We start from the raw sequence: 20,916 nt of genomic DNA on the forward strand, positions 1-20,916 counted from the left end.
AATAATATATGAACTTTTCCAGAAAGTAGAAAGAGGAAATGCTTCTCAACGTGTTTGGTTTTTCTTTTTTTTTTTTAATTTTTAGAAGTTGTTTTACCTTTTGACCCCCTTCATCCATTTTTTTCTATCCTCCCACCCCTCACCTCTGGCAACCACCAGTCCATTTTCTGTAACTACGAGCTTGGTTTTTTGTCTGTTTCTTTAAGATTCCACCTATAGGAGAAATCATACAGCATTTGTCTCTCTCTGTCTGGCTTATTTCACTTGGCATAATACCCTCTAGGTTCATCCATGTTGTCACTAATGGCAAGATTTCATCCTTTTTTATAGATAAGTAATATTCCATTGTGTGTGTGTGTGTGTGTGTGTGTGTGTGTGTGTGTGTGTGTGTGTGTATTTCTTTATCCATTTATCCACTGAGACACACTTAGGTTGTTTCCATATTTTAGCTATTGTAAATAATGCTACAGTGAACATGGGGGTACATGTATCTTTTTTATTTAGTGTTCTCATTTTCTTCAGATAAATATCCAGAAGTGGAATTGATGGATCATATGGCAATCTATTTTTAATTTTTGAGGAACCTTCCTGCTGTTTTCCATAGTGGCTGTACCAATTTCCATTCCCATCAGCTGTGCAAGGTGGTCCTTTTTTCTCCACATCCTTGTCAATACTTATTTTTTCTAGTCTTTTGATAATAGCTATTCTAGCAGATGTGAAGTGATATCTTATTGCGGTTTTGATTTGCATTTCCCGTGATTATTAATACTGAACATCTTTCATGTGCCTGTTGACCATCTATATGTCTTCTTTGGAAAAATGTCTATTCAGATCCTCGGCCCATTTTTTAAATCAGATTATTTGGGTTTTTTGCTTTTTTATTGAGTTACTTGAGTTCTTTATGTATTTTGGATTTTAACCCCTTATCAGATATATGACTCACAAATACTTTCAGTAGATGACCTTTTCATTTTGTCAGCGGTTCCTTTGTTGTTTGATGTAGTCCCACATGATTATTTTTGCTTTTGGTGTAAGATTAAAGAAATCTCTCCAAGACTCATGTCCGGGAGCTATTGCCTGTGTTTTCTTCTAGGAGTTTTATGGTCTCAGGGCTTACATTAAAGTCAATCCATTTTGAGTTAATTTTTGTGTATGGTATAAGACAGAGGTCCGTTTTCATACTTTTGCTTGTGACTGTCCAGTTTTTCAAGCACCATTTGTTGAAGGGACTGTCCTTTCCCTAGTGTCTATTCTTACCTCCTTTGTTGTAAATTAATTTGACATATATGTACAGGTTTATTTCTAGGATCTCTATTCTTAGAGAGCCTAGAAATAAACGTATACTTTCTGATCTACATGTCTGTTTTTAGGTTAGTACCTAAAAACTTTTAATTATTATATAAATGCTGTTTTAATTATTATATAAATTATTATATAAGTGTTTTAATTATTATAACTTTATAATATAATTTTAAATCAGGGAGTGTGATGTCTCCTGCTTTGTTCTTCTTTCTCGATTACTTTGGCTATTCCAGGTCTTTCAAGGTTCCATGCAAACCTCAGGTTTATTTGTGCTATTTCTGTGAAAAATACATTGAAAATTTGATAGATACTGCGTTAAATGTGCAGATTGCTTTGGGTACTATGGACATTTTAACGATATTAATCTCCCAATTCATGAGCACAGAGTATCTTTCCATTTATTTGTGTCATCTTCAATTTCTTTTATTAATGTCTTACAATTTTCAGTATTCCAATCTTTCATCTCCTTGATTAAATTTATTCCTAGGCAGTTTATTGTTTTTTCTTGAATGTTCATGTCTTTTATTAACCCATATATAATTACTTGTCTTCCAGTTTGTTGAAGCAATAGGTCAGACCACATTTGCCACAATAACATCCGTCGAAGTGGCTAGCCATAAAAACTCCAGCACCACACGCATCTGAAGGGCACTCCCAAAGAAGGTGACTGATGTTGCCGTTCTCATCCACCTTAAAGTATTTCAGAACAGCCGTTTCTCTTCGTTTATTCTTCTTGGGAGCAGTGTAGGACTTATTCTTCTTTCCTTCTTCTTAGCACCACCACGAAGTCTCAACACAAGATGAAGAGTGGGCTCCTTTTGCATGCTGTAGTCGGACAAAGTACATCCATCTTCCAGTTGCTTGCCAGCAAAAATCAGTTTCTGCTCATCATGAGGAATTCCTTCCTTATCCTGAATCTTGGCTTTTACACTGTCTACTATAGCCAAGGGTTCAGCCTTAAGGGTTTTCATGAAACTTTACATCTTGGTGGTAGTTCCATGGCAGATGGTGGGTTGGAAGGGCATTTTATTATTTTTGATGCTTTGTAAATACAATTTTTTTTCATTTCTCTTTCTGATAGTTTATTTGTGGATAGAAATACAACAGATTTTTGTATGTTGATTCTGTGTCCTGCAACTTTACTGAATTCAGTTGTTAGTTCTAACAGTTTTTTATAGAGTCTGTAGGGTTTTCTATATATAATATCATGCCATCTGTGAATAGTGACAGTTTTACATCTTCCTTTCCAATTTGGATCCCTTTTATTTCTTTTCTTGCCTGATTGCTGTAGCTAGGACTGACAATACTATATTGAATAAAAGTGGCAAGACTGACATCCTTGTCTTGTGCCTGATCTTAGAGGAAAAGCTTTCAGCTTTTTACTGTGGAATACCGTGCTAGCTGTGAGTTTATAATATGTGGGCTTTATTATGTTGAGGTATGTTCCCTCTATGTTCACCTTTTTGAGAATTCTTGTCATAAGTGGTTGTGGAATTTTGTCAAAATATTTTTTCTGCATCTATTAAAATGATCTATTTTTTTCCTTCATTTTGTTAATGTTGTGTATCATTCCACTAATTTGTGCACATTGAGCCATCTTTGCATCCCTGAAATAAATACCAGTTGTTTATGGTATATGATCCTTTTAATATGTTGTTAAATTTAGTTTGATCACATTTCATTGAAGATTTTTGCATCTATGTTCCTCAGGGATATTGGCCTATAATTTTCTTTACTTGTGGTATCCTTGCCAGGTTTTGGTGTCAAGGTAATGCTAGCCTTACAAAATGAGATTGGGACAGTTCCCTCCTTTTCTATTTTTTGAGAAGGATTGATACTAATTCTTCTTCGATCATTTGGTAGAATTCACTGGTGAAACCATCTGGTCCTGGACTTTTGTTAGTTGGGAGGTTTTTTCTTCCATGTTAAAAAATAATTTTAATATATGAATTTAATTTTTTTATTATGTTCAGTTAGCCAGCATATAGTACATCATAAGTTTTTTTGTAACGTTCAACGATTCATCAGTTGCGTATAACACCCAGTGCACATCCAGTTGGGAGGCTTTTGATTACCGATTTGATGTCCATACTGGTTATTGGTCAGTTCGGATATTCTTTTTCGTCATGATTTAGTCTTCATAGGTCGAATACATCTAGAACTGTATTAATTTCTTCTGGGTTGTCCAACTTGTTGGCATATATCCTTTATAGGAGTCTCTTATGATCTTTTGTATTTCTGTGGTATCAGTTTTAACATCTCTTTCATTTCTGATTTTATTTACTTAAATCTAATGGGTTTTTTGTTTGTTTTTGGATTTTTTTTACGAGTCTAGTCAGCGGTGTGTCCATTTTATCTTTCCCAAGAACCAACTCTTAGTTTCATTGATCTTTTCTATTATTTCTTAGTCTCTGTTTCATTTATTTCTGCTGTGATCTTTATTTACTTCTACCAAGTTTGGGCTTCACTTTTTCTTTTTCCAGTTCCTTAAAGTGTAACGATACTGTCTTCATGTAATTAATTTCTATTTTCATGCCAGTGTGGTTAGAAAAGGTGCTTGCTATGATTTCAGTTATCTTAAATTTAAGACTTGTTTTATGACCTAACTTATGATCTACCCCAGAGAATGTTCCATGTATACTTGATCAGTCCTGTTTTGAAGCTAACCAGCTTTGATAGCAAAATGAGACAAAGAGAGTACAAAGAAGTTAAATTATAGGCCATTCTCAGTAAAGAGCGTAGATGCAAGGGCCTTATGATTCTGTGCTATAAAATTTTTTGAAACAATCCTTAGAGAATTTTCTTTGTCTAAGCCAGTCCTGAATTAGGGAGCAGGGAACCCGTGTATTCCATGACAAGAGGAATACTAGATCAGTTTTATTAAGATTTGTAGTTCCAAATAGTTGTGTTTTTCCTTAGAGTATATCACTCACTTTCTCTAAAATACATGCTTACTTGAGCTCACAATTTAAAACCTTGTGCTTTTTTATGGTATTCACTACACTTATTTTCCCCCCCTTTTTCTTAAAGCTACTTGGGAGCCCACAGCGTCTCTGTGACTTGGCAGGACCCAGCTCCACTGAACCAGAATCTAGAAAAAGATCAATTTCTAAAAGAAAGTCTCATCTGGATCTTCTCAAACTGTATGCTACATTCCCCTTTTCCATCTATTATTGCCTGGCGAGGACTCTTTCTCTGAATACATTTGACCTTGTTTTAAAATCCCTGAAACTTTTATGAATCTGCATTATGTGGAATTTTATTGTTTAATAATGTTCCCACAAGCCATATGAGAAATCTTATTTCAATGTATTATGATCATGTGCTTTCCATATTTTCATATTGGCTTAAAGTAAACCCAGTATGCAAAGTGAAATGTACAACAATTATTCATTGGGGTTATTTTAGGCAAAAACTTTTTTTTTTTTAAGAGTTTATTTATTTATTTGTCAGAGAGAGCGAGCACAGGCAGACAGAGTGGCAGGCAGAGGCAGAGGGAGAAGCAGGCTCCCTGCCGAGCAGGGAGCCCGATGTGGGACTCCATCCCAGGACGCTGGGATCATGACCTGAGCCGAAGGCAGCTGCTTAACCAACTGAGCCACCCAGGCGTCCCTAGGCAAAAACTTTTTGAATCACAGTACTGTAAGGTTCCTTTAGCCCTCCCCTAGAAAACTGAATATTATCTGATTTGTAATAGTTGTACTCACATGCATCTGTTCAGGAACATGTTTGTTTCATAGAGGATGTCCTCATTATCGGATAGGCATTGTGAAAAACGGAACATAACACAAAAGTGAGATTATTCAATGCCTGTCCTCTGTCCTTGTGGAGATTATAAAGTCCATCTGGAATTTTTGTGTATATCCAAATAAACCAGCCAACTGAGAGAGAATGTGATTCAAGGTGGGCCACTCTACCTGAAGGTTTTCCTCTGTGGGCCCAGGCATGTTAGTTTCATTTCCTCCTTGGCCCAGACCATTTAATTCCATACAGATCAGAGGATCTCTCTTGAATACTGTGCTGTTCACTAGACTGACACTTCTTGTTTCTTTTGGAGCATTCTCGCATGTTTCTCACGCTGTTTTCTTCTTTGGACCCTCAGCATCATGGATGGCATGACAGAAGCGTGCATCAAGGGCGGCATCGAAGCATGCTATGCTGCGGTGTCCTGCGTCTGCACCTTGCTCGGGGCCTTGGACGAGCTCAGCCAGGGCAAGGGCTTGAGCGAAGGCCAGGTCCAGCTGTTGCTGCTGCGCCTGGAGGAGCTGAAGGATGGCGCCGAGTGGAGCCGGGACTCCATGGAGATCAATGAGGCCGACTTCCGCTGGCAGCGGCGCGTCCTGTCCTCGGAGCACACGTCGTGGGAGCTGGGGAATGAGAGGAGCCCTGACATTAGCATCAGCGTGACCACTGACACGGGCCAGACCACGCTGGAGGGCGAGTTGGGCCAGACGACGCCCGAGGAGCACGCGGACCACCACAAGAGCAGCCTCAAGTCGCCCGCCGTGCCCGAGAGCAAGGAGATGCTGAGCAAGGTGCCCGAGGCCGAAGCCGTGGACCAGCCAGATGTGGTGCAGAGAAGCCACACGGTTGCTTTCCCCGACATAACTAACTTCCTGTCGGTGGACTGCAGGATGAGGTCCTACGGCTCCAGGTACAGCGAAAGCAATTTCAGCGTAGATGACCAAGACCTTTCGCGGACCGAATTCGATTCCTGTGATCAGTACTCAATGGCGGCAGAGAAGGACTCGGGGAGGTCGGACGTGTCGGATATCGGTTCGGACAACGGCTCGCTGGCGGATGAAGAGCAGACCCCTCGGGACTGCCTGGGCCACCGGTCCCTGCGGACCGCCGCTCTGTCCCTGAAACTGTTGAAGAACCAGGAGGCGGACCAGCACAGCGCCAGGCTGTTCCTGCAGACCCTGGAAAGCCTCCTTCCCCGCCTGCTGGCTCTGCCCAGCGTGGAAGAGGTGGACTCGGCCCTCCAGAACTTCGCCTCTACCTTCTGCTCAGGTTTGTAAAAGGGGGCTTGGCTATCGAGTCAGGAAGGGTGTTCAGGGCATTTTGCTGAAATGGGAAATTGCCGTCTGGCCTGTAGTTTGAAGTGCTCAGAACATCTTAATCACGCTTCTGGTTTCTTATATTTGAAGAGAACAAAGGAATGTAAGACCTATTGGCACCGGCTGGAATTGTAGGCAGCTGATGGCTGGGATACTCTGAGGTTGATAGAGCTTGCTACCTTCTAGAAAGTTGCTGCTGACTAAAACAAAATGACAATCTCTGACTCTCAAAACCTTGAGTTCTTAGTGTAGTTCTACACCTCTCTGTCTAAAAATCACAAAGCCATGCACTTGGGTATACCAGTATGTCAACTATTTTAAATGAGGGTTTGAATCAGCTATAGGCTGACTCCCCCGAACTTGCAGTGTGGGATATCCCAGCATCTGATCATTGTGGGGGGCTTTCTGGTGGTCAGTCCCCAACCAACAGCCCACCCAGAGTCACCTCCTTAGAACAAAAGGCGTTCCTGGTGCTCTTATCACTTAGGCATTTACAAGGGTTTTAGGACTCAGGATGAGGTCAAAGATAAATACTAGAACAAGAGATCCTTCTAGAGTTCATATCACTCAGGAAATTGTAAGGATTTTAGGAGCTCTGTGCCAGGAAATGGGTGGAGACTAATTATCTCACAGGACTACAGAAAGATGGATGCAAACATTTATGGCAACCTAGGAGTGCCTTACTCCTAGGTAATCACCTGTGCCTTCCCCTGACACTCAAGGGTTTCTTGACCACAACCCACCGAGCTGGTTGGAACTTGCTGGGCTTGTGCTCACAGAGAAAGGACTAATCCTAAAAATGAACACTGCATTGTTAAAAGTCAGGATCACCATTTGCTCTTCCACCTGTAAGGCTTGGGCATGTGTCTGTCATTGCACTTACCCCATCTATCAAGTTATTTGTGATGCATCCACCTTCCCCTCTGTCCTTTGAACTCCTTGCATGCTCCAACCGTGTCTAACACATATTCAGTCTTCCAACAAAAGAGCACATCACACACACACACACACACACACACACACACACAAAATCCTAGCCCATTTACTGGATCTTGGTAGAGCTCACTGCTGTACTGTTAAGAGTTAGCTTAATAAGTATCTTTAAGAAACTGACCAGATTGTCCTTTGTCAAAAGGACACAAAAAAGACACTTTAACTCAGGTATATTTAAGGAAGGACATTTTTTAATATGAGAATGATCTAAAGTTGTAAGTACCAGCAGAGGTAATGAACTTCCAGTCCTGGACTAATACTCCTGGACTTTTCAACCTATCCAGAGATTGGAAAGAGACATATAATTTCTCAGCTTTCCTAACTATACTATGATTCTTTTAAAGACATAAAAATTCCTATTTTTAAGGCTACCCAATATTTTTTTTCTTGATACTTGTCCTTTTGGAATTAAATACAAAAATAAAGTTAGGATATTCGATTTGTATGAAGGAACACACACCCATCTGCAAAATTCATGTTTCATTGAGATACTAAGATAATATGTAAATACTCTTCCTAAAAATTTATTTCTCCTAATATCTTTTATGCTACCATTATTAAATTTGTTATTGTTTTATTGAACATTACTAGTATGTTTTGTGTGTCTGTCTCCTCCTCTCTCTCTCCCTGTCTCTCTCTCTCTCTGTCACACACACACACACACACACACACACACACAGTGACACTTCATCAGTCAGCATTTATAGAGAAGCTTCACTGTGCTCTGGACTAGGGGCCTCAAGATATACATGATATACATGACTTACTCTCAACAAATATGTATTGACTGTAGATTCATAAGCTTGTTCTTTGGTCCCTTAACCTGTGGAATATGGCATGGGTTGAAGAAGTGAGTCATGGGTAAAGCCTGAACTGGAAGGAATATTCACTTCCCTTTTGAGGGGGTTTGGTAGAACCTCTGAGCCTGTGCTCCTTCTCAGCTGGTAGTATTCACGGGGAGAGGAGCTCAGCAGGTGCTCTGACCAGCCTCCCCAGTGCCAAGGCAGGCAGGCTGGGGAACATCAGTGATCCCAAGGAACAGCCGTATATCAGACTGTAGCACTGCCACTGGTTATGATACTGGTGGCCTTGAATCATTAACAAATGGAAAAATTATCTTTAGGGTCTTGTATTTAAAATTAAAATAATCTTGGGGCACGTGGGTGGCTCAGTCAGTTTAGTGTCCAACTCTTGATTCGACTCAGGTCATGATCTCAGGGTAGTGAGATCGAGCCCCGCATCAAGCTCCGCACCAGGCGTGGAGTCTCCTTAAGATTCTCTTTCCCCCTCACCCTCTCCCCCACCCCCAGATACATACATATATAAAATGAAGCTAATCCATATAAAACAACTCAGCTGCAGAAATTTCAGCCTTTACCTAGGTAAGATCTGACATTCAGATTACTTCATATTTATCAACAACATCCCTAAGTAATTCCAGATAAGTAAGTTGTTCTGGTGTAAAGACTGACCGTCAAAGGCCCTGCTTCATTTCCTACAAGAATTGGGAAACAGAATCCTAGCAAAGTCTTTTGTAAAATTTGAAGCTAAAGCAAATCTTACCAGCTGTGTTTTTGTACCTTTCAAATCAATATTTATTTACAGTACATGCTGAACAGAGCTTGGGTAAATTTTTTCACTCAGTTTTTCCAGAATGGAAATGGCTCCATGGATGTTGCAAACTGCTCAAATTTTAGAGGTCAGTAAAATGTCCCATCAGACCCAATATGTTGTGATGTTGATTTTTATATGTAGGAACCAATACATTGAAAAGAGACTTCACAGTCTTTTGGTTGTTTCCAAATATAATTTTTAGTAATTGTCTATAACCGAGTTAGTCATTTGTCTTTTTAGTTCTAATGAATGCCACAGTATTTTTACCAGTTAGGAGTTGGTCTGCCTTTACAAATTACAGACCCATCACGCTGTGGTCCGCTAGCAATAAGGTCAGTCTCCTCAGTCATAGCTGTGGTTTGATGGATCACACTGACCATTGCTAGGGGTAGGCCAAAGCTGCTAGATATTGGCCTGGGTCCACTTTGGCCCTGCCGATCCCCGCCTCCCACTGCCAGCATCACCTCCAAGATGAAAGACTAGTAAAAGAGAAACACCTGTACCCTGTAGGGACGAGAGAGAAGACAGATGGCCTTTGTTTATCCAAGACAACATTGAAAAGGTAACAACAGGAAATGAGAAGTGAGTCTCCCTGAGTGACAACCCAGGTATTTTGCTCATTATTTCCTTCAATGTCAAAAGCTTTAAACCTTATTTTGTCAAAAGCTCCCATTGAGCATTTGCCCCTGACTTGTATCAGGGTCTGCTCTGCGGCTGAGACCAGACTAGCTCAGTGTTTCTCAGGGACCCTGTCCTCAGACAACTAACATCCAGTTGAAATGAGCCCCTTAATTCCACATGATTCAAGGGAGCCTCTCCTCTGAAAGCAATGAAAGGTTTTTACGGTGGGGGAGTTTGAAAACATCCAAATGCAATAGGTTTTATAGAGACGGGAGTGGACGTGAGCTGTGACAGCTGCAGAAATTCCTCCCTCATCCTGCGCAGAACAGAGTGGTATCTGTGTGAAGTGGCCCCTCCCGGATGAAGAAGCAAGACCAGCCTCACACAGCAACGAGTAGAGGGGCGCGGGCACCTACGTGGCCTTGGGATCGCTGTTCCTTAGATGCGGGGTATTCCGTTCTGACCTTGGGATTCTCTGTGACCCCACATGAGGCTTATTTATAAGCCATTTGATGTCTATAAAGTACCAAATTTCATAAAGGATACTAGAGCAAGTATGAATCTCAGTGATGCAGGAACTATCTCTTTCTTTGAATTAAAGCAAACCTGACTGCAAACCCTCCAGCCAGCCTGGGTGGCCAAACATTTGAAGTTAGCCCTCAGGTTCCCATCCCAGGGTAAAACCAGAAGCTGGAGCTTATGTGGGATCTATCTGGACAGGGAGGCCTCTCACCTCACTTGGCCAAGGAGCCCCCACTGTCCACTTCACAGGCTCCCTGACATCCTGTGCTTTTGCTACCCCTCTGCCAGCATGGTGCCAGGACTGCTCTGGCAAGACTGGGAGCCCCTGGGCACCATTGTATGTTCTCCTCTGAGGCCCCACCAATGCCCCCCATACTGCCAGCAGCAGGAAGCCACAGATCTCCAACCCTGGCCCATTTGGGGGTCTCCCTTCTCTGCCTTGCTGCTTCCTCTCTCCTCTCATTGCCTTCTGGGAATAGACCACCGTCCCTGGAAGGATCTCTGGCTTTGTGGATACGAAACCAGGAAGGCAAGTATGCCCTTGCCAGCTTCAGTTTTTGGCCCTGGGATTTGAACAGTCCAGAGTATGTCTGTGGAATACAAAAGGTAAAATGCAGAAAGAAAATCTCAAATAAATAATGTATTACCCTGCCTCTATCAGTTAGAATTAGATTTGTTTGCTTTTGGTAAAAAAACTCAAGTGTTTAAGATTCAGCTTCTTTCTCCTAAATTACGTCTGAGGTAGGCTGGGGTAGGCTGTCCGGCACTCTGTGATGACTCTCCTGTCTCCCTGCCCTACCTTTGTTAACACGGGATTCTCATCCTGAGGTTTCCTCATTTGCCAAGATGACTGCTGCTGGTGGAGTTGTTCGTTTGCTTTAAGAAAGGAGGAAGAGGAGTATTCTGGAAGCAGGGTTAGGGAATAAGTAGTCTAACAAAACCCTCCTCCGATACCCTGTCATTTGTGCAATATGAAATTTGGAGAATATAATAATATAAAGATTTTTAAAAACCATAATTATACACCACCCAGAGTTTGCCTCTGAAATATCTTGGTGTCTTTCCTTGGAGTCATTTCTCAGCCTTGATATGTATCTGCAAGGATAATAATAACTAACAGGAACATAGCTCTGCATTGATTAAGGCTTTTATCTATATTAACTCATTTAAAATTCATAAGAACCCCATAGGGTAGATAGTATTCTTATTCTCATTTTATAGGTAAGAAAACTGAGGCACAGAGAGGTCAACTAAGTCAAACAAGGTACACAGCTACCAAGGTGTGTACACAGTCTGGCTTCAGAGACCTGTTCCTAGTACCACACTGTGCCTGCTGCGTTGGTGGGGGAGGAGTGGATGGAGGAGGGATGAATGGATGGGTAAATCAGAGGCTCTGTTCAAGAACACAAACCCCTCTGGAGTTGATTGGCCATGATAAGAAAAGAAGTTGCAGACTGTAGCCCAGGACATGTGGGACAGTTTTCCAAGTCCTGACAGAAAAATCCTGATAGAGGCCATGGAAGCCCATCATCTCACTGGCTCCTGAGAGAACCACAGGAGTTTATACTAAGGGACCAGAAACTCAAGCAGATTTCTATATCAAAATGTATATGATACATATTTCATAGCACAAATACTAGAAATAACCTAAATGCCCCCAAATAAGAGGAAAGTTAAATGATTTCTACTATGTCCACTTAGGACACTATGTAGCTGTTTAAAATGATGTTTTCAAGTGATATTTAATGGTACAGTTAATGGTCATAATGTAATTTTAAAAAGGATTCAAAATTAACTTCAAATGTTAATACTTCATGATGATATAATTACAGATTATTTTCATTTTCTTCTTTGTACCTTTTTCCAAACCCCTTAAATTTTTTTTTTCTTATGACTTCTATCAGCAGAAAATAAAATAGCTATGTTATTTAAAAATTGGAAACATGGACTTAAGGAGATATATTACCAAGTAAAATAGTGTAATTGTTTTGTTTTAACTGAAGTCGAGTTGACACACAATGTCGCAGCAATGTCAGGTATACAACATAGTGATTGAACAGGTCTAGACATTTTCCTGTGCTCACCACGAGTGTGGCTACCCTTTGTCAAGACACAACACTATTACACTGTAATACCATTGACCCTATTCCCTGTGCTGTTTCTTGTATTCCTGTGACTTATTCATTCCATAACTGGAAGCCTGTATCTCTCTCTTCCTTTCACCCATTTTGCTTATCCTCCAACCCTCCCCTTGGGCAACCATCAGTTTATTCTCTGTATTTACAAGTCTGTTTCTGCTTTTTGTTTTTCTGTTTGTTTGTTTTGTGTTTTAGATTCCACTTGTAAGTGAAATCATACGGTGTTTGTCTTTCTCTGTATGATTTATTTCACTTAGCATGATACCCTCTAGGTCCATCCATGTTGTCGCAAATGGCAGGATCTCATTCTTCTAACAGCTGAATAATATTCCATGATGCGTGTGTTTGTAAACATATATATGCCACATCTTCTTTATCCATTCCTCTATGGGTGGACACTTGGGTTGCTTCCATACTTGGTTGACTATTATAAATAATGCTGCAGTAAACCTAGAGGTACGTATTTTTCACCCCATCATTTACTTTGGGTAAATACTCAATAGTTTATTAGATCATAGGATAATTCTATTTTTAATTTTTTAAGGGACTTCCATACCGTTTTCCACAGGAGCTGTACCAGCAGGGGCATGAGGGTTCCTTCTTCTCCACATCCTCACCAACACTTGTTATTTCTTGTCTTTTTGATTCTAGCCAGTCTGACAGGCATAAGATCATGTTGCATGTGGTTTGGGTTTGCATTCCCCTGATGATTAGCAATGTGTGGCATCTTTTTGTGTATCTATTTGCCGTCTGTACGTGTTCTGTGGAAAAACATATATTCAGGTCCTCTGCCCACTTTTTAATCAGATTATTTGGTTTTTCGGTATTGAGTTGTGCAAGTTCTTCATCTATTTTGGATTTCCACCCCTTATTGGATATGTCATTCACAAATATCTTCTCCTGTTCAGTAGGTTGCCTTTTTGTTTTACTGAAGGTTTCCTTTGCTGTGTAAAAGCTTTTTATTTTGTTGTAGTCCCAATAGTTTGTGCTTTTGTTTCCCTTGCCTGAGGAGGCATATCTAGAAAAATGTTGCTAAGACCAATGTCAAAGAAATTACTGCCTATTTTTCTTCTGGGAGTTTTATGGTTTCATGTCTCACTTTTTTTAGGTCCTTAATCCATTTGGAGTTAGTGTAAGAAAGTGATCCCATTTTATTCAGAATCTAGCTGTCTAGTTTTCCCAGCACCATTTACTGAAGAGATTGTCTTTTCCTCATTGTATATTCTTAGAGGTTCCTTTTTTGTCTATTAGTTGACTATGTAAGTATGGGTTTATTTCTGGGATCTCTGTTCTGTGCTGTTGATCTATAGGTCTATTGATGAGCCAATACCACACGGTTTTGGTGAATATAACATTGTAGTATATATTGAAATCTGGGACTGTGATACCTTTCTAAAGATTGCTTTGGCTATTTGGGTTTCTTTCGAGGTTCTGCGCAAATTATGGGATTCTTCTAGCTCTGTGAAAAATGCTATTGGTATTTTGATGGAGATTGCTTCGAATCTGTAGATTGCTTTGGTAGCGTGGACATTTTATCAATATGAAAGCTTCTAACCCATGGGCAGAGGGTATCTTTCCATTTATTTGTGTCATCTTTAGTTTCTTTTATCAATGTTTTATAGTTTCAGAGTACAGGTCTTTCATCTCCTTTGTTAAGTTTATTGCAGGGTATTTCATTCTCTTAGGAGCAATTACAAATGGAATTGTTTTCTTAATTTCTTTTTCTGTGACTTTGTTATTAGTATATAGAAATGCAACCAAAAATCATATACTATCGTTACAAAGGTTTAGAAAGTCAATAATCCCCAGTATTGCTGAGTAGGTACAACAGTGTTCTTATGTACCATTGGTAGGGAGAAAAATTGCTATAAACTGTTGGGAAGATATTTGGGCTGTATCTGTCAAGCTTTATATATGTTCTTTAGTCTACTTTAAGGAATTTATCCCACAGATACCCTTGCATAAGTGTTAAAAGGCATTTCAGCTTTTCATCATTTCATCATTTCAGCTTTTTGTCATAATTGAGACTACATAAATGTCTACCAAGAGAGCATTAGTTAAATAAATCATACTCCAACCATGCAGTGGTATATGCATAGTTATTTGAAAAGAATGAGATAGATCCTTCAGTGCTAGTATCAAGAGATATCTAAGGGTACCTGCAACTGGGTGGGTCAGTCAGTTAAGCATTTGACTCTTGATTTCGGCTCAGCTCATGATCTCAGGGTCATGAGATCGAGCCCTGCGTCAGGCTCCGCACAGAGAATGGAGCCTGCTTAAGATTCCTTCTCCCTCCCTGTTCTTCCCATCACTCACACACCTCTCTCTCTAAAAAAAAAAAAATAAATAAAACAAAATAAAAAGAGATACCTAACATGTATTGCTAAGAAAACACCAAGTCTTGGTACAGTGTATGTAGTATGATCTCATTTGTGATTATATTTCCACACAATACATACAAGGAACTAAGTGTGCTGGGATGGGTATCATTGGGGCTTGGAAGAAGCAGGGACCAGTTACTCTTACTTATATTTTTTAGTACTCTTAAGTGACATAAGTAATGTTTATTTGAAAAAAAAATTATCTAAGGAATGGAGGAGATGTTTCAAGGTCACTTATGCTAATTTTGTATCCAGTCTTTTACTGGTAGGCAATCAAGCAAGTGACCCAGCCTTCTGTTCCTGACAGTAAAGAACATCTTGATTATAGAGGGAGAGAATGAACTTTAGTTACAGAAAACTGGGGGAAAAGGGTAGCCAAAATGCGTTAAAGGTCAGATCTCCTATAGTTTGTCATTCCAAATTTATAACACTTCAATGAACCCAATCAGAGGATGAATTTAAAATAGAGTATCTGTTTGAGAGGGACATGATAGAGTACAATCTTTTAACAACATTAGAAATAAGTACAGCATGGCATTGTGCAAAAAGCCTGGAGTTTGGGCCCAAAATACCTTTGCAATTTCTAGCTATATAACTTTAGGCAAATTACTTTAATATTTCTGAGGCACTCTCCTTACTGGGAAAATAAAGGAAGGCAATCAATATAGACTTTATATGTCAAATGAAATAAAGTATAAGAAGAGATTGGTTCTAAAAATTAGAAAGCACTTAATACATTATAGCTATTTTGTTATTTCCATTATTAACATCACCAGTGAACTCTATCTGGTATGGCAAGAAAATGAGTGTCTTCCTTAAGTTGATAGACTATACATCCTTTTGTTTTATTCTCAAATTTGCCAGCTCCTTGTAATGTAAGAAATTAGCCTGCTTACAGAGAGAGAGGTCAGTACCAACAGATTGCTCCTAACAGGCCTGACAAATCATTTCAGAACTCCGCATATGCACTAGCCCTTCTAGAACATTGTCACACCTCTGCTAGTGATTTGGGTCTCTGTGTCAGCAGACACATCAGCTGCCTTCTTCCCTTTCAGCATCTGAGTATGTGCTTGGTTTTCCAAACCATATCCAAGGTAAATAGTGGTTGGTTTTAAAACGTTAAAAGAAATTATTTCTGAAGCCTGAAATCAAAGCCATTTGCAAATGTCATTTTCCTAATTCACAGATTCAAATATTCCTTTCATCTATGATCCTGGATAGTTAAATACCAACAATGCTGAGATCTGCTTTCTGTTTACTCTAGAAGGAGACCCATCATGTGTCCTTTATCTCCTCCGGAGACTAGAACTAACCCCACCAGGACCTTAAGAGTATGGAGTATTCCTCTGGGCCATCACGGAAGAAACACATTGCCCATGTCCTGATCAAGGATATCATTTTTTTTTTAAGATTTATTCATTTACTTTAGAGAAAGCGCTTGTATGCAGGTGATAGAGGCAAAGGGAGAGGGAGAGAGAGAATCCTCAAGCACACTCCCCACTAAGTGTGAAGCCAACACAGGCCCAATCCCAGGACGCCAAGTTCATGACCTGAGCAGAAACCAAGAGTCAGCTGCCTAACCGGCTGAGTCACCCAGGTACCCTAAGGATGACATTTTTAAATCTCACTCTCAACCTTCCTTTTATAAATGCACCTCCACCTATGATCACAAAGTTCCCTCAACAAAATATTTCTTATAACAGCTGCAAAGTTCTTAAAGGAAAGCCGGGGAGATGCCTAACATTTGACTGAGTAAAGTGGTTTTATGGGAATAAGCTATATACTTAACGCCCACTAAGGGATATTTATGCCGTTTTCAAATTTAACAAAAGTCTTGAAGATTTTTCAGCTTCAAAGCTTCTTCTGGCCCATGTCCTCTTGTTAGCATATTCATTAAGAAATCCACAGAGAGGGGTGCCTGGGTGGCTCAGTGGGTTAAAGCCTCTGCCTTCGGCTCAGGTCATGATCCCAGGGTCCTGGAATTGAGCCCCGCATCTGGCTCTCTGCTCAGCAGAGAGCCTGCTTCCCTCTTTCTCTCTGTCTCTGCCTGCTTCTGTGCCTACTTGTGACCTCTGTCTGTCAAATAAATAAATAAATAAATAAATAATTTATTTTTTTAATCTATATATAATCTATAATAATCTATCTTTAAAAAAAAAGAAAGAAAGAAATCCACAGGGATATAAGCATATAAGTAACAATTCCAGTTACAAATTTGTATTTCCAATATATTTGACTGTTAGTGTTGAAAACTCTTGCATTTTATAGAAGAAGTATCTTTTTTTTAAAGATTTTATTTATTTATTTGACTGCGAGAGAGAGAGAGAGATCACAAGTAGGCAGAGAGGCAGAAGAGAGAGGGGAAAGCAGGTGCCCCAAAGAGGTACCTTTTTGATCACAGGATAATTTTAAGCATATGAAGATCATACAGACATGTGTCGTTTGCATGCATATTATTTCGGATGGTCTGTTTCAGCCACATTTCTAAACCAAGCATCAGAGTGTATGTAGGACCAAGAGGAGCACTGAGGCTGATGTGGGACCAGATGAAGAGAACCCAGCCTGAGAAATGTTTGTCCCCCACATTCTCTGAAGTTTGAACAAGGCACTAATCCTCTCTGGCCAAACAAGCCCATCTTTAAAGCCCATCTATGACATATAGTTGTTTCTTTGTTTCTTTCAGTTAATTTGTATAAAACACATGGAGCCCTTCAAAATGAAAAACTTTTAAGCATAAAATGATGTTTAGAAAAAATAATGAGGGAAGAACCAGCAGCTATTCCTTTACATATATTTTTAAGACTCTGTTTCCTCATTTAAGAGCGTTACTGAAATAAAATTTATTGAGATATAATTTGCATACCATACAATTCACCCATTTAGAGTGTGCAGTTCAGTAGTTTTGATATATTACATTATTTATTTTAATTGGGATAAAAAATATATAAAACTTAAAAATTTCCACTTTTCCCATTTTTACATGTGCAATTCAATGGTACTCCCTACATCTACAACGTTGTATTACCGTCATCCTGACTTTCAGAAATTTTATTTATCATCCCAAAGAGAAAGGATTCTCCGCCAGCCCCTGGTGACTTCTCATCTACTCATAATGTCTCTGTACATTTGGCTCTTCTTGCCTGAGCCTCCTCTGCGTGGATCATACAATTGACATCATTTTGTGCCTGGTTCATTTTACTCAGCATGTTTGCAGGGTTCATCCATGGTGAAGCATGGATCCGAACTCCGTGGTATGTGTGTACTGTACTCTGTCGATCCATTCCTCTCTGATGGACAGTCCAATCGTCTCCATAGTTTGGCAGTTGTGAATAACGATGCAGTGAAATTGGTATACAAGGATCTGTTCAAATCCCTGCTTTTAATTCTTTGGGGCATACTGTACACACAAAGAGCATAATTACTGGGTCATATGGGAATTCTGCTTTGTTTATTGAGGAACACTATTTTTTAAAAGTATGTACTAATGGGTTACTGCACTAAGCATCTTACCTGTGTTATTACGTCTAGTTCTCATAACAAACATGTTCGTTCATTCTTAGCACATTTTTTTAAATTTTTTAATTTTTTTATTAAAATATAATCTATTATTAGCCCCAGAGGTACAGGTCTGTGAAGTGACAGGTTTACACACTTCACAGTATTCACCATAGCACATACCCTCCCCAATGTCCATAACCCAACCACTGTCTCCCTACCGCCCTCCCCTCAGCAATGTTTCTTAAGGATCTTCTATATGCCAGGCACTTTTCTAGGCACTGGGGCCTCTGTAGTGAACAAAACTAATAAAGTCCTGCCCTCTCATAGATCTTACATAATAGTAGATAATAGTAGTGACAGCAGGCAATAAATAGATGTTAATACAATGCAGGGTGGCATAAATGACATCAAGGCAATGAAAACAATGCAAAACAAAGGTGAGAAGGAAGAATAGCACAGCAGTGGTGGGAGCAGTGGGATGCTGTCTGAGATGGAACTGGAAGGGAAGGCCTCTGTAAAGCTGATGTTTGAGCAGAAACCTGAAAGAAGGGAGTACCTCCTCCAGAGATCTTGAGAGATCATTCTGAGGAATGGCAAGAACAAATGCAAAGGTCCTGAGGCAGGCCCAGTCTTGGTGTGGTCTAAGGAGCAGCACAGGTCCTAGTGGCCCTGGGGCGTGAGAAACAGAGAGGAGAGGAAGTCCAGGTTTTATTTTGTTGTGATGGGAAGTCATTGGAGACTTTGAGCAGGAGATGGACCAGTTGAGGCTGAGACTTGGAGGGTCTGAGTGAGTTTACCAAAGTAGCTGGTGAGTAGCTCATCCAAACTTGCCCAAGTCGCTTCACTCCAGAGTACATCCCCATCCCCAGCAGGCTAGGGCATATATGGAAACTTCACAATGCTCCTTGCTTTCTGTAGCTGTTTTAAGTGTCCTACAGGATGCATGTTCCCATCACAAGGATTAGGTCAGAGCTCTCCATAAGCCAGCCTTGCCGGGCACCTTGTCTGTAGCCCCAGTGGTGTCTGCACTCTGCCCCACAGGCATGATGCACTCCCCCGGGTTCGATGGGACCGGCAGCCTCAGCCTGCAGATGCTGATGAATGCGGACAGCCTGTACACGGCCGCGCACTGTGCTCTGCTGCTCAACCTGAAACTCTCCCACGGCGACTACTACCGGAAGCGGCCCGCCCTGGCACCAGGCATGATGGTGAGCCTGACGCCTCTGTGCCGACCCTCTGAGGACAGGTGGCTGGAGAGCCGAGCACCAGTGTCCTGGGAGGAGTGGCATGGTGTGCTCTCTTCCCCACTAGCGTGGCATGGGCAATGCAGGTGGGGGGCTGTGACGGGCCGAGGGGGATGCAAGGCGGTTTGCAGAGTGCGATGGGCCACACGGCTACCCACCTTGCTCCAGAGAAGCAAGGACCCAAGTGCCTAGAATTGGCTGCCTGCCAGCGGCCCAGGAATGTCCCCCCAGTGGCACTGTTACACACACATGTGTGAGCTGCAGTCCAAAACAGGTGATCAGAACGGACCATTCAAACATCAGAAGATGGGCAAGGAATGGTCCCCTTCTCTGAAAATCAAGATCTACTTTACCAACACTCTTCATGGTCTTCCAGAATGTACTCAGATCTACTCATAACCCACAACCACACTTCCCACTGGTCAGAAATAGAGCACCTCGTGCAAGCTGATCGTCCAGTGGTCGTCTCCGCCCTCATGTCAGCTTGTGAGCCTCCGTCTGTCGAGCTGCATTTGTTTGCTGCATAAACTATAAGTCCGCAGGGGTAACGGGTATAAATCCAGTAGTTCTTGAGCCGCATAGGCTTTTTCAGGGAACACTTTCCATCTCTGCTGCTCTTGGGGCAATGAGATGGAGCTGCTCTGTTCATATTTCTGCACCGTCTCTAGTCGCCCCACACATCAAAGATGGGAGAGATGAGAGGCAGCGTTCCTAATCCTTCTACGGGGTTTCTTAAAAAGATACTGTAAGTAAAAGGAACTTCATGAAGTTTAGAACTTCCCCGTCTTGGTTTCCCCTTCCCTTAACCACACCCCCACCTGCCCCCAATCAATAAGGTTTTATTTTTTCTAGAAGCCTTGACTCAGGTAGGGGATGCCTGAAGGGAAGCGGCAGCAGGGAAACATGTTCATTTGTGAGGGATCCTATCTGGTCACCTTCTCATGTGATCCTCTCCATAGAAAGAGTTCATGAAGCAGGTCCAGACCAGCGGGGTGCTGATGGTTTTCTCCCAGGCCTGGATTGAGGAGCTCTACCATCAGGTGCTCGACAGAAACATGCTTGGAGAAGCCGGCTACTGGGGCAGCCCGGAGGACAACAGCCTGCCCCTCATCACCATGCTGACCGGTCAGTGGCTCCTCACACAGCTCCGAGACTCTTGGTGTGGAGGGGGGACAGACACTCCAAAGCCCCTTTCAGAGAAGCCAGCCTCGAAACAGCACCCACAGAGCCTCCCCAGCAACTGGTAACAGTTCCAGGGAAGTGTCATGAATTCATCTCATAGGAATGTTCTGTCTGTTTCTCACATGGGACACTGGGGGACTCACTGTGCCCCATTAGATAAGGACTACTTAGCACCTGTGTCTGTCAGAGTAAAACGATGGGCCTCTCTAGGGATATGAAGTACTTTCTGGGCTTAGAGCCCAGAATTATTCCTGGAAACTCCCATGTGCTAATAGATAACCCCATATCATTTAATGCTCCCAAATTTGCCAGAAATGTAAAATGCTTGATCTTAAATTTGGCTTCTGTTCCCTTCCTGACT

The 20,916-nt window shown here is 41.2% G+C and overlaps 1 protein-coding gene and 1 pseudogene across 1 annotated transcript in view; one reads left to right on the forward strand and one right to left on the reverse strand.

Annotated features, from left to right (window-relative positions):
• LOC111147693 (ARFGEF family member 3) overlaps nucleotides 1–20,916 on the forward strand; it is a 169,302-nt gene that overhangs the window by 97,764 nt on the left and 50,622 nt on the right. Inside the window, exons 11-14 of the mRNA XM_022503919.1 lie at nucleotides 4,333–4,445; nucleotides 5,405–6,315; nucleotides 19,171–19,337; nucleotides 20,333–20,498. Coding sequence (XP_022359627.1) covers nucleotides 4,333–4,445; nucleotides 5,405–6,315; nucleotides 19,171–19,337; nucleotides 20,333–20,498 — 1,357 coding nt within the window. The remainder of the gene's footprint in view (nucleotides 1–4,332; nucleotides 4,446–5,404; nucleotides 6,316–19,170; nucleotides 19,338–20,332; nucleotides 20,499–20,916) is intronic.
• On the reverse strand, nucleotides 1,843–2,273 carry LOC111147713 (annotated as a pseudogene).

The sequence above is a fragment of the Enhydra lutris genome, unplaced genomic scaffold (genome assembly GCF_002288905.1).
Source record: "Enhydra lutris kenyoni isolate GAN:26980312 unplaced genomic scaffold, ASM228890v2 scaffoldscaffold17, whole genome shotgun sequence".
NCBI classification, from domain to species: Eukaryota; Metazoa; Chordata; class Mammalia; order Carnivora; family Mustelidae; genus Enhydra; species Enhydra lutris.